General features: G+C 33.0%; 1 protein-coding gene across 5 annotated transcripts in view; it reads left to right on the top strand.

Annotated features, from left to right (window-relative positions):
* Window positions 1-13822, top strand: part of LOC145980017 (oxysterol-binding protein-related protein 6-like) — a 99727-nt gene extending 85905 nt beyond the window's left edge. For all 5 annotated transcript variants that reach the window (XM_083112984.1, XM_083112986.1, XM_083112985.1 and 2 more), the window contains 2 exons: window positions 277-399; window positions 2345-13822. In XM_083112984.1, coding sequence (XP_082969110.1) covers window positions 277-399; window positions 2345-2453 — 232 coding nt within the window. In that variant the 3' untranslated portion in view covers window positions 2454-13822. The remainder of the gene's footprint in view (window positions 1-276; window positions 400-2344) is intronic.
* Window positions 13823-15191: the final 1369 nt, after the last annotated feature.

Here is a 15191-nt window from a genome sequence, read left to right as displayed (position 1 = left end):
CAAATGTGTAAAATGATTTCTCTCTAATCTCAGACTTATTTCCATGGTCATTTTGAGTATTCTAAACTTGTTCACCCTCCTGTATAGCTTGCAAAATATTACATAATCTGAATTTAAACTGTTATTTTAAAAGTACTGGATCTTCAAAGGTTCCTGTAAAGGTTACATTGATGTGTCACTAGCAGTCAAGTAATCCGTTCCTTGTTACTTTTTGCCAAGTGTGATTTCTATGCACATTCATGTAACTCTATTTTAATATGCTTATCGTCATGTTAGGTTGCTAGAAGAAGGCCATCTTCAGGCGGCAGAAAACTTGAAGCTTCAGTTGGAACAGGCACAGAGGGACAGGCGGAAACGAAAGGAACAGGAGGGTATCCCTCATGAAACACACTGGTTCAAGTAAGTACTGATTTCATTCAGAGATTTCAGCCGAAGAGTGTGTCAAGAACTTATATATATAATATTAAGTTACGTTTTGTGAGTATCAAGGTAACTCCTGCGACGTTTCGGGCGCAACTGCTTCCTTCCTCAGGCTGCTGACGTTTAGGTTATGTATAAATCATAGCCACGCCGAACTCTTCATAGGTTTAGGATATAGGATTGGTCGCAGGAGTTACCTCGATACTCGCAAAACGTAAGTTAATATTATATATATATTAACTCATGAGTAATTCACACAATCTTTATCATGTATGTCAAGAACTTACTCAAGTATGTATACATGGGTGGTAAAAAAGTTCCAAGAACTGTACCATTGTAGCTGAAAAGGATTAGATGTCGTAGTGGGAATGCCTGGGTTGTGGCAATGATATGCCATTTTGTTTCCGGGCCAGATGAAATTACCAAACTCTTGTCACCATATACAAGAGATGTTAATATTTTTGCAGAATGATCAAGTAATTGTACTCTCTCGTCACTTACACAAGTTTTGGTTGGTTTTCTATGTCATGTTAGGAATGAATAGAGCACAAAACATGCTTGTAGGAATTGTAGCTTTCCTGGCAATGTGATTCAAACAAGTGTTCTTGCGTTACCAGCCAGGATAAATAGGTGTTTGCCTCCAACATATTGAGTGCATACAATGAATTCCCTGATGACGAGAGCCATGTATGAGTGCTTGACAGTTGAAAGCTAACGCTGATTTAACCTGGCTGGTAACCCGAGAACATTCATTCAATCTAAAATTCCTTTTTATTCTCCAGATGCACTTGACACATTGTCACTAATTGCTAGGGTGCAGATTTATAGGCACAAAAACTTGTAAAATAGGAACTCACATAAGCACTATAAAATAAAAATGCACCAAAATAGGCAGTGAACAAGAATTGTATATTACTTTTTTAATTGCACACTTATTGATTTGAATTTTTGAAAATTTCTATTTCTGTTACTTTTGGTTACGATGATAAATGGTAGTTGGATGATATTGAAGAAAACACTTGCAAACCATGAGAGATAATCTTATACTTTGACGGTGTGCCATGGAGAGATCCAAAGTAGCTAATGAAAGCAGAAATAAGCAAAAAAGGCCCTACCCTCAATTTAGGCATCTGTAGGCCCTATAAAAATGCATTCCAGGCTACAAACAATGTGAAACAAATTTGAAATATTAAAGTGCATGATTTAATGCTAACGAATAGATAGGGCAAATAGACAAAAATCCACACTTACAAATCACGCGCTCACTTCATGTACTTATTTACTCTATCCTCTGTATATTCCTCGTTCCTGTCTGCTGTGATTCCCAGATATTTAATGCTTTGTTACTTCATCATCTAATCTTTAGAAAGTATTGTGTTAACAGATTACTTTACGTCTGGTGTGCAATGATTAGACACACACATTTGTGGTACATAATGAAAATTTTTGTACAAAAATGGGCTGAATTTTGGGTTCAAATTTAGTGTGAAATGACATTTTAGTGTTATTGAGGTCAGTAAAATCAAATTTTATTTCAAAACTTTGCACTTATGACATAAAATACAATAAAAATCATCCTGATATTCATAATTATCATCTACTTGAAGTCGATGGATTTATTATAAAGTATATCCCTTTTTAAAGAAGTATATTTTTGTGTTTCCTATTGTGTCATAAAATTGATTGATGTTTTGCATAACTTTCAAGATGGTTCAGTCTTAGAAGAGAAATTTGTTGACAGATAAACTGTAAATTCCTCATTGTAAGAGTTTATTTCATGTTATTTTGTGTCCATATCTTTTCAAAATCACCGAAAAATCACATTACAGTGGCTTACATTTCAAAAGCAAAATATGCAATCCACTAGTAATAATATATGTTAAAATAGTAGATATGTAGTGAGATATATTTTTTCCTTTTCCAGCAAAACTCAATCAGAAACCGGGGAGGAGATTTGGTACTATAACCACAAATACTGGGATTACAGAAAAAACCCAGGGTTTGTCAATTTCCAGATCGACCCACTATGGTGATGAGATATCAAAATAGGAAACATAATTGAATTTTCCTGCCCCTCCCCCTTCTTCCTATATTAGTAAGAAATGAGCTGTGAAATAATGAAAATGTAGTTGTCACAGAAGAGGGGACACCTACAGCACACTTGAGTTTTCCGTGATGCGAACACCATTAGCATAGAACAGAAGAATTCGGTACAGCGACTGCTATCTGGTAATATACAGAAGTGTTTTTATGTTGATCTGTGTTGCGTCCAGATGGCTCAAGTTTCATTTTTAGCTTGTTATCTGGTTGATGATCACACTGTTGAGGTTGATGACTGTGACAATAAGACTCCCCCCAAAATAACAAGGAATCGACATGCCATAGAAGGTAGGTTAATAGAGTATGAAATTGCTCCACTAGCGAGAGTAATATATATGTATATAATCACTATGATATAGCTCCTTATACATAGAAAGGATGCTCAAATTTAATGTGGTAGACTTGTATCTGAATTTTTGAGCTTGTTGAATGAAAGAGAGAGTATATAGTTACATAATGTATCTGTTGGCTATTTTCGGGTGCATCACAGTTACAATGAATAAATTTGGAAAAACACCCTTTGCAACACTGAGAAAATATGCTTATATTAAACGTTTCTCACAGCACGTTTTGGACCCAACACATCAACGTATGAAACCAGAAACAATGTTTGACATTATCATCTTTCCTTTATTATGCTTGTGAAAGAAAGTTTGTTAAGAAAGATATAGCAGGTGGGGTGACTAAGAATGCCCAATTGCAGATAAAACAGGGTAAGAGAATCGTAGTGTATGTGTCTTGTTGATAATCAGTCAAATAATATGAAGTTTATTGTTGAATAGCAACACTCTTGTCTGTGTCAGGTGACCACTCATGAAAAGTTAACTAAGGTTATTATTTTAATTTTTAAGCTATGTTGTTTGTTCGCAATTTTGTGATGCACTTCTGCTTGTTAAAAAGCACATACCAAAAACAAATAGATATATTAGGTGTCAATTATTTGCATTTCATGTTTGCAGTAATATGACATTCCTTCAAGATACATTTAGGAGTTGCTATTTTAATAAAGCTGTAAATATGGCATGTAAAATAGAGGCATGCAAAAGCATGCTTGTGAATGTAAGAATGTGGCTGTGCGTGTACATATATTGTGTGTGTGTGTGTTGGCGGGCAAGTGAAACAGTGATAAAAATGTCATAGGTATTTTGCCATTGCTATATTAAAGTCAATTTGTATTACACAAAGCGAAGTGCCTGTTATATTCATGTAGATAATTGTTTTCATTTGTTTATTAATTCAGTAACTTCTTTTGCAGTCTAGAAACATGATATATTGGACAAATTTAAAATAAAAACTTTTATTTATTATTCTTCAACTCAATTGTGATAGATTTTTCAAACATGTGAAACATGTTATGCAAAAATAGTTTTTATTATAGTTTTGCCAAAATATTTGGCACGTTCTTGTTTCCTACAAAAAATATATACATATGAACATGATGGAATCATGGTATTAATGTTAGCCATTGAAATAGTGTACAGTGTAATATGTTAGAATAATAAGAAATCGCCTAACCATGTTGTGTAGCTCTAGTTTTTTAACCATGTTAGGTCCACAAATAGCATTATTTTAAACTTCTTTATGGTTTAAGAATATTTGTTTTAAGAAACATAATGTTCAATAACTTTGGTGTTAATACTGATTGATCCATAATGAGTGTTTTTTTATTTATTTTAACGAATTATGTGAAATGTACAGAAAGAGAACAGTTTTATCTGTGTCACTCATTGCATGTTCTATGTGAAAGAAAATAGAGGATACCTCATTCTTCCATATTGTTGATGTTGTAAGTTAATTTTAGTCTCTTATAAACAAATGTAGACTCAGCCTAAGAAATTTTATCATATATTGTTAATATAGTTGAATGTACTGTTTCTTTGTGACTTAAGTTTCTATTTTTATCCGTTGAAATGAAAATAATATATACTGGTGAGCCACCTTTTACCATAGGTTCTTGTAAATGAAAAGAGAATAACTGGATTGTCATGTAAAATTACGAGTGAATCATTGAAAAATGGAAAGGGATTTTTAAGAATATTTAATAAAATTTGCTTTTATGTAGAGAGTTTAGTGCAAGTAACAATGTTAATATTTTTCCGGAAACGATGCATATCTTGTGATATTCTGTTTCACATGCTCACTATTTGCTCCTTTGAAGGGATGTTGGTGTTCCCTTTGAATAGGCCAGTGCAAAACTGTAGATGCACAGATGAATAAAAAAATAACTATTCATCTTTTTATCCTGTAGTATTGCTCTCACACACATCTAACACTTTTTATGTTTAAAAATGTGTTTGGGTTGACATGCAGATAGATATAGTAAGAAATATACACTGGAACATGATTTATAATAGTGCACAGTTTGAATTTGTAGTTATTACCAGAAGAAAACGAATGTAAAATTCATTACATTATCCTATATTTATGCTTATTGATACAGAAGTATGAAGAGTAAATTGCTGATTTTAAGGGTGCAGAAAAATATGCCTTGACAATAGAAGTTGGTAGGCTGCACGAGCACTTCTGAATATAAATTCTGTGCTTCATTAACATTATTACTGATGATTGCTATATCAGGTTATAAAGATTCAATATTTTTCTTATTTTAAGTTTATTTTCTACCTCATGAAGTTAATTACAGTAATGAGGATGAATAGATGAGAAATTGATGAGAGGCAGGCCCAAATTTATACACATGGAGGCCCGTTACTAACAACATTGTGATGCTCCTTTGTATACAATTTCATCTATAACTTTTACACAGTTATTTTTGTTAAATTAGGTCAATCGTTGCATGGTTTTATGTTCCCATGCTCTGGTTTTTAAAAACTTTGACGTTTTCTTTAGACGTATCTGCACGTGTGGGGTTTCATTTGAAGCACAAGATATATTTCTATTAAAATAAATTCACGGCATGCTACAATACCAGGGGTTTCTGGTTCGAATCCCAGCCTGGTCATTCTTTGTGAATGTCTCTTCATCAATTTCACATATCATCACTCATCCTCATCTTTGTGATTAGTCAAAAGTGGCAGAAATGCTAAGTAAAATGAACCAAATCAATCAATATTAAAATAAATAATTATTTAATTGATGCAGTGTTTAATTCTACCATGAGAGCCATTCAAAAATGCTCTAATTACAATTTTCATGAAATTTTTGATCAAGGATGGGTCAGGATGATCAGTCCCAATCTCAATAACTACACTTTTCCTGGGAACCCATGAAGGGTTGTAGAATCAAAAGTTGGCTGTACATTGAATATTTTTCTGCAAACTTAACAGCATAAACAGATAACAGATTTTGTAACCTCAAATTAATTGTATTTGTCTTTGTTTCGATTTTGTCTGTATCTGCACACATCACACATATTATAATATGTAAATTTTTTGCCATTATACTCAAACTATTACATTGTAAGCTTTTCCCATAGATGATTCGTATATATTTCTTCTTTTACGTTTTGTGGAGTACTGGTAACTGAATCAAGATATACATAATGAAAATTTCTAATATTTTGGTTATAAGACAATCATGAATGTTCATTGAAATTTTCATCTTTTTCAGTAAGAATTCTAGATTTTTCCAGAACCTTTTTCTAGCATGAGCATGTGCTATCTTGACTAAATTAAATATTCCATTCCTTTTCATTGCATGGAAAGTAGAATTTGTTTATTTTATTACATTGATCAGCAATCCTCGTAAGATCATTGTATTATATTTTTCCAAGAGAGTGTGATTTTTTAAAAGAAAAAGTGTCCACAATATGGCAAATTGTGCAAATTTTAGGCTAAAACTTTAAGATCCCACTTTAGACAATCATATGCTGCATTTGGCAATTGTGCTAAATGTTAATTACTTACACAAGGATTCAGTTCCCTGTAGAGGCAACTATATTTTCTATTTCTTTACTACCTTCTTATGATGGAGATGAAACTACAAATGGAATACATCCTCCATTCCATAGATAGGAATTGAACCCAGTACCTTTGTAGCAGCCATGAAGTGGTTGTTAAGAAACACTCCTGTTCAGATAAAGTAGCACAGACTTCAACTGTCCAACCTTATAAAATGTGCCACTTTACGTGAACAGGAGTGTACAATTCTAAGGCACATAAGTCACAACTATAATTTTCTGTTTCTTTAATTGATTCAGTGTGACTTAGACGAAAGCAAGCATTATACGTATAATTTTATATTGGGCATGTGTAAAGATTCTAACAGTGATGATCAAACATGTTTGCTATTAAAAGAATAAACATAAACAAAAGTCTGCTGTAAAATTACATTTCTTGATGTAAGTGCTTTTTGCCAGTCAGTTTAGAATTAAGACCCACTAGAGATCTGAGCATTAAATGAACTTCGCAAAACTCTGGCTTGAGAGAAAAAAAGGAGACAAACATGTGACTTCCCCTTTGTTACATATTGAATTATTATATTTTAAATTATTTGGTGCATATATATTAAATTTTGCAAATCATGCCACTTTGAAATTTTAAGTAATGAAAAATAATGAAAATTTCCAATGCATGGATTATCATAAGTCATTGTTTAAATATAAATGCAATTTGTTGTAAACAGTAAAGCATTCTTTTTTATACAATTGCATATTTTGTATATCCATTGAAACCTTGAACTGATTTATCATCGACAAGTTTATTTCACATTCTTTGTTCTGATGTGTTCTACTTAAGTCATTGTAGGGCCTCCCCGATGGTGCAGTGGTAGCATTGTTGCCTTGTAATCACTGGGTTCAATACCTGGTGGAGGCACAAGTGGCTTGGATCCCACTTTAAACTGTAGGTCCAGTCCCCATTAGCCTTACTGTGCATAAAGTGGACTTAAAACAACAAATCAATCAAAAATTAAGTCATTGTATTTTGTTTTGTTCCATAATGCAATATTATTTATTAGTTTTTGATATTCCAACCTACAATTTGTATGGTATATCTTCCTTGATTTAACTTTCAGCTTTGTTTGTAGCAACTCCAAATTCTTCAAAAATCCATCTTCTTGTTCATAACAAATTTTGACCTATCTTTACACTTTTGAGTTTCTGTAGAACTACCTTCTCAATGAATAATAATTCCGTAATTTGTTCCTGATTTTGAAATTTGTTGTAAAATATTTTAATGGCCTATTTTTGCATATTTCTCTCCAATAATTGAATTAGTGTCCTTTAGATCCTGCCTCAGTCATCCACTTTAAAAGTTCAGTGAAGTTCTGTTATTTTCACCTACTTATATAATCTTGAATGTTGCCGATTTCCATTACAACTTTGATTCTTGTCCCATTCATTCCCAATCGTACAGTAATGACTTAATAAAAGTTTGAGTGAGACTTCTTTTGTGTTTTATTCATCTTTAATTACTGTTCCGTACCTAAAATAAAGATTTCTATGGATTTTTCTGGCTTCTACTTATTCACCACAAATAAAAATCTATCCAATAACCTTCCTTTGCTTGTCCACAAAATTCATCCTAAGTCTCTTCTCTGCACAGGTGATTCTAATATGGTTTTTGAAACCATTCTGTCTCCTATTTTATTTTGGGACTTCCATTGTTAACACCGTTAGTCTTCAATCCTATGTGCACCTATAGGAGGAGGTACAAGGTTTGGATTCAGTGTAATTATTTTTATTCAGATACACAAGCTAAACAGGTTAATGGTAGGATAGTCATAATGCAGTTTATCACAAACTGATCAATAAATTTTAATAGATTGGTGTAAAAAGAAAAAGGCAGGTTTTTTTTTTACGTAATTAAATCATGAAAATTTTTCACATGCACAAAAATTCATAAAAATTAGATAAATGTTATTTCATGTGCATTGAAAAAAATTTTATGCCCCACAAATTATAATTTGAGAAACTATGAAAAGTAATGCACTGCCACCTATTGGCAATTGTATGAACTATGTTTTGGGAGAGGTGGAAAATTGAGAGAGCCATCTGTTAGGAAATGTTGGAACACTGTAGTTTCAAAAGTGAATGCTCATGCCATCTAGTAGCAAATGTATGAACTAACAAACAACACTCCTTGTACCTCAAGTCAGTTCGGGTGTTGCCTCAACCCCCCCCCCCAACCCAGGCCCAAACCCCTAGAGATCACCCCAGGAGAAGTGAAGTGCCACAAAGGGCAGTGGGGCCTGAAGTATGGGGCTCACATAGACCAGCGGAAAGGGAGGAGGGCGAGTCGGGCAAAGTGGATGGAAGAGAACGACAGGAAATAGCGATGTTCCCTGAAGTGGATTTTAACCCACGACCTTTAGATTCTGAAGCAACACCCAAACTGACCGAGCTACTTAGAATGCTCATTTGATTACTCTTTGGAACTCCTCAACAAATACACACACACACACACGTGTCCAAAAAAAATTAAGTTTTCTGAAGGAGATTTGAACACACTTACCAACTGAGCTATGCAGAATGCTTATTGCAAATGCATTAGGAACTTCTATTTCCCCAAACATGATCGTAAGTTTCTAAAGAGATTTTATTCATAATCTGATCTTCAAGAAATTTCTATGTTCCTTGTTTATTACCCCAGAATTTAAATTATCGGTAGAAAAGTGTCCCCTATCATCCATAAATGAAAGTTTATGTGATTACAAATACTTTCTTTAGTTTCTTTTTATTTTACGTGTAGCAAAATGTGTTTTCCTGTGCCGTATTTCTTATTTCTATTTGTCTTGCTCTTTGTAGATCTTATTTTCTGAAAATTCATTGATTACTTAGTATATAAAATGCCTTTTTGTTTGTGGGTTATCTTGCCTGAAATCCAAACCTTAAAACTGAATTTGTATCTCCTTATGTAATTTTGGGGTGCATTATTTCACCACATTCTAAGTTCCTGATAAACTTGACTTATTTATTACAAATCTGTGGGCAGATCCATCGGTTTGTCAACAATCAATACTGCCTTGAGGTCATTCTTACTTCCCCTCTGAAATTTTTGAAGATATTCGAAATTTTCATTAAATAAATGTCTCCTTTTATTCTTTAAAGCATGTCTTAGTTCGTAGAAGCAAACAACATATATTTGAATATACTATGTTAATTGTGGTCAGGAAAATAAATATTTTATCATTCTCTTGTACTTTTTTTACCATTAAATTTTTGGCTTGATTTTATGTGCAAGGAAGAATTGAATGAGGATTTATCTGTGCTTGGATTGTTTGTGTACATAAGCTTAAAAATATTTATATTAACACTGTGATCCATTGGCAGTCACAAGGCCTATCTGTCACAAACATATCTAATTGTCGTAGATATCATGTTGATTTGAGCATTTGTACTTATTCTGTAAATAGATATTGTATGGATATCTTTGTCAAGTTGTTATAAGCATTCAATCATTGACTGTTTGCTGATGTATTATTTTTAATATGCTTCTTTTGGTGACAAACTGCTGAGTTGAATGTTTGTTTTCATACTTGGATTTAAGTGATATCTGTATGGAAAGCCAGGTAATGATTGGTGATTTTCTGTACTGGTTGAAATCTAAAATTGTATGTAATGTGGTATTTATTTCTTAGTAATATTTGTAATTGTAATTTTCAAGTATCTTTCATGCAACTTAGAAATTCTTAGTCTGAAATTACAAAAATTCTGTTTTATTTAGAATTCACTCCTAAGGGACATTTGACTTTTTTTTTTCAGAACTGCTCTTCGTTTACTAACATTGGTTCGGCTCTTGATGAGAAGTAGGTATTTCTACACATTTGTAATTTATGTAGGAAGTGAAATTTTGTTTTTATTTGAAATTTGATTTTTCAACCAGTACAGGATAATCATAATTGTACATAAAGATGAAATGTGAAAGGAACATAATTGGTTTAGTTCAGAACTCTGGCAATTTATAAGCACATGCCTCTACATGTAAATGTTGTAAAATTGTGTTGTAACAACTGAAAATACTCTTTAACGAATTCTTAAAATAGCTACGTGAGCAATAAGTCTTAAATGTGAAAAGAGTTTCTTAAAAGCGAAGGAAGAAAATACAGTAAAAACTGCATATCCCGGAACCTCTATAAGAAGGAAACCTGTAAATACGGAAAAAGTCCCCAGAACGGATCGATTTTATACCTGAAAATGACCTGCTTAAGGCGGAAACGGAACACCATTTAAAGACCAACAAGATGTTTTTATTCATAAGATGGAAATTTCTTCCTTGATTTTTTTCGCTCGCAAGAAAACAATGCAATACTGTAAGTGGAACATGCCTCTGTTGCCACTTGCTTATCGGTAACATTGTCGATATGAAAGAATGCGCTACAATACTCATAGCTGTTACGATTCTGTTTCTTTCTTTCATCTCTTACCCTCTTTCTCCACCTTTCTTTGTCTATTTCTCCTCTGTTCTTTCGTCATCTTTCTATTTTTCTTGTTCTCTCTCTTTGTTTCTTTCTTCACTTTTATCTCAATTTTTCTTCACCTCTCTTATTCCATCTTTCAAGCTTTCTCTTTCCCTCTTTGCACATCGCGCTACGACGCCAGGGGTCCCGGGTTTGAAAAGATACATAAGTACGTACTGTACGTTCTTACAATACTGTAAAAAGTGTACCTACATGTTGTGTAGTTACATAATTGTAGTCTCTGCTATGCTTATTGCAACTGTATCACATTTTTATTCATGTACGTACATGCATTAGTACTCTACATTATAAGTAATGCGAAATGTAAATCTGTCTTTCCATTATTTCCTGCAGCGCTCTATACTGTATTTAAAGTCAACCCAGTATAAGAAGGAAAACTGTTAAGACGGAAAATTTTGCTCGGAACCATCATGTTCCGGGATAGACAGGTTTTACTGTATAAATTTAGAGGGAAGGTGGGGAGTTTGTTTGTGAAGTCTACGTCTTTCAGCAAAGATCAATTGATCTTTGTAGGTTGTGAAACATGTTATTTCCTCCCACGATTGCATGTAATATGTACTTTAAAAAAGCACCAATTTTTGCATTGCTCTGGTTCAGTAGTCAGTGGCAAGTCATCACAAGGCGAAAAAATTTCAGTGAATGTGTGATACATTGTTTTTTCAAATGTATTTTACCTAAGTTACATCTGAGTGATATTGGTGCAACATTGTCAAATCGTAATTTTTGTTACGGAAATGATAGTGTAAGTTGTAAGCAAAAAGTTTGATTGTGTCAGGTTAAAAAAAATGTAAGATTTCGTTCATTTTTTTATTATTAAGGGAAGAAATATTAATAAGCAGGGTTGCTATGCATCTGGAAAACCATGAAATGTCAGCAAATTTAGAATTTTGCAGATCATTTGGAATATACATGCATTTTAGAGCCTGCAAGCGAAGTAGTTGCAAAATGTACAAGTGGTTCATTTCCATTTATTTGAAGTCAACCCAGTATAAGAAGGAAAACTGTTAAGACGGAAAATTTTGCTCGGAACCATCATGTTCCGGGATAGACAGGTTTTACTGTATAAATTTAGAGGGAAGGTGGGGAGTTTGTTTGTGAAGTCTACGTCTTTCAGCAAAGATCAATTGATCTTTGTAGGTTGTGAAACATGTTATTTCCTCCCACGATTGCATGTAATATGTACTTTAAAAAAGCACCAATTTTTGCATTGCTCTGGTTCAGTAGTCAGTGGCAAGTCATCACAAGGCGAAAAAATTTCAGTGAATGTGTGATACATTGTTTTTTCAAATGTATTTTACCTAAGTTACATCTGAGTGATATTGGTGCAACATTGTCAAATCGTAATTTTTGTTACGGAAATGATAGTGTAAGTTGTAAGCAAAAAGTTTGATTGTGTCAGGTTAAAAAAAATGTAAGATTTCGTTCATTTTTTTATTATTAAGGGAAGAAATATTAATAAGCAGGGTTGCTATGCATCTGGAAAACCATGAAATGTCAGCAAATTTAGAATTTTGCAGATCATTTGGAATATACATGCATTTTAGAGCCTGCAAGCGAAGTAGTTGCAAAATGTACAAGTGGTTCATTTCAATTTCCCTACTCTGTTTTTGTGATTCCACTCCCTAAAAAGGTTCAGTTCAGAAACTTATTTCCCTTGTCCTTAAGATCAGTCTGGTACAAAATTATGGTTCCTTCCAATTTCAGTTCTACATTCATTCAATATCTGGTCTAGATTCTTGGATTCATTATTTCCACCAAATCTTTCCAAATATCTTTACGTTTGTAAGCACATGGAATCTTGAAAAAAAATTGTTGTGTAGAAAATCCACTAGAAAGTGAAAAAATTTGCAGTTTTTAGCCCTTGGAGATTCAGTTTAACCAATTGATTGATTGATTTGCTTTATTTTATTTTACATCACTTTTTGTACAACTTTTGACTAATTTGTGAAGATGGGGATGACACGATGAAATTGATGAATGGACTCTCACAAACATCCATGCCTAGGCTGGGATTCAAACCTGGGACCCCTGGGCATTTTAACAGAGTAATTATTGATTTTATGCGGTATCAGTCATGACATCGTGATCTTCGAATATGACGTGTTTTGTGCATTTGGGATGAAATTTGCTTTTGAAAAACTGGCGCAGGGTATGAGGAATTAAATGTCCACTGGCTGCACATCAGTGCTAAATATTTTGCTTATTATTTAATTGATACAAGGTTCAAAAGCAAACATCATGATGATAAACATGTCTGGAAAAATTTCATTTTTGGACTGGATAAATTGAAAATGTCGGGAAATTTCATAATCAAAAAATCGTAGCAACCCTGATACGAGAATCTCCAATTGCAAATGCTACATTGCTGTAAATTACAAAAATCTATTTTAAGTTATACTCAGTTTTAGTTCTGGTATTGGTAAAATATAAGATACAATTAAGTACCTTTAACTCGCAGAAAGAATTGTAAGTGCATGCAGTTAATGAACATCCATGGCAGAATATAATTTTGACCTAGTAAATTTATTTGACGTGAATCGGCATGAGCAATGCACGATATTATGTAATATTAATTTTCTGAATATCATAAATAATATGCATTTTTAGCTTGTATAAATTCTTTGACGAGGTATTGTATCAATTGCCATATTTGCATTTTTGGTTTTATTGTGATACGTGGAGCTTGTAAGAAGTTTACTAGGAAAAGTAATTATTGTTGACCATTGCAAGGAATGGAATGAATGCTGCTCGGAGTAGTTTTTTAATTACTATGTAATTTATTGAATGGATAAAAAAAAAAGAGAGAGAATAAATTTATGGTGAGTTTTGAACTTAAAGCTTTGTTTCCTACTCAAGCTGTAGCATTCAGTGTCTGTTTTACAGTTGCTGGCCTAGCACTTCCAGTTTGTTTTATTTGGGAGCAGCGCACAATAATAAATACTTAGCGAAAAGAAAAAAAAAAACTATCGTATTTATGCATGTGTAATGCACACTGCTTTTTGATGGGGAAAAGTGAAAAACAATTATATCTTATATATAATGCGCAGTACAATTCAGGTTCGAGAAATGGCTTCCTTAGTAAAGCTGTTGCTATTGCATATCAAGAGGAGAATATCATCTTGTGTATACAATGAGTCAGCAACCCATGCCACCTCCCCTTCTCCCTCCACTGTATTTACACCTGCCGCAAAATTACTTTGGACCTAACAAAGCACAAAAAATTACATCTTCAGTATAGGCCAGAGGCCAAGTCCCGAATCATTGACTTGTTGATAAAAGTAAAAAGCTTGGTAGGATTAATTGTTCCATCATTAAAGATATTTTCAGTCTAGTAGCCAATCGATATCTGCGCCCCAACAGCCGCCATCTTTAAAATAATCCACCATATTTGATTTGATATATCTCTGGAACTGTCTCTCCTATCAACGTCCGGTTTTCTCCGAAATGTTCCAAATAGTGTAAACTTTCATAATAAATCAATAAATTATTTTTGAAAAATAAGTTTTTCAGAAAAACTACAAAACATTTTATGAGAATAACTGCGAGTTGAAAGTCTTAACAATGATTCTTTTTTCAAAAATTATGTTTACTTGTTTGTAAATTGTATTTCTCTTAAAATGTTATTTAAGGTAAATTTATAAATCTAGAAAAAATAGGGGTTCAGTTCATCTAAAGACTTCTAACAAACACTAAGTAATCTTACAAAATAGAAAATGCCATTGTTTGGTTTGATAATTATTAATTAAGGCTTTCTGAAAAACTTCTATTTCTTATTTTTCAAAAATAGATTTATTGATTTATTATGAAAGTTTACACTATTTGGAACATTTCAGAGAAAACCAGATGTTGATAGGAGACACCGTTCCAGAGATATATCAAATCCAAAAATATCAAATATGACGGATTATTTTCAAGATGGTGGCCTTCAGAGCCCAGATATCGATTGGTAGGGGCATGCATATTTAGTTTTTGACAAAAAAACGAAATTTGAAAAAACACATTGTAGTGTTAATTTTTCAGGTTTTTGAAAGGTGAGAGATGCATTTTGTGACCATGTTTTGTCACGAAATAATGCGAAATGAACTGCAAAAAGCGAAATTAACTCAAACACGAAATTCATGGTTTATTCACCACCGCGACACCCTCTGAGGTCGGAATTATCCTGAGAGTTATGCAATTCCCGGAAAATTTGTTAATTCTGCTGTTAATATTGGAGAAGCAAAAGTGGACTCCTTTACACAGAAATAAACTTAATACTCTGATAACTACATAAATGTGCTATTAGAAGTGAAATG

Source organism: Lepisma saccharinum, chromosome 27 (genome assembly GCF_977018435.1).
Source record: "Lepisma saccharinum chromosome 27, izLepSacc3.1, whole genome shotgun sequence".
Classification (NCBI taxonomy): Eukaryota; Metazoa; Arthropoda; class Insecta; order Zygentoma; family Lepismatidae; genus Lepisma; species Lepisma saccharinum.
This window is presented reverse-complemented; position numbering and strand designations above follow the sequence as displayed.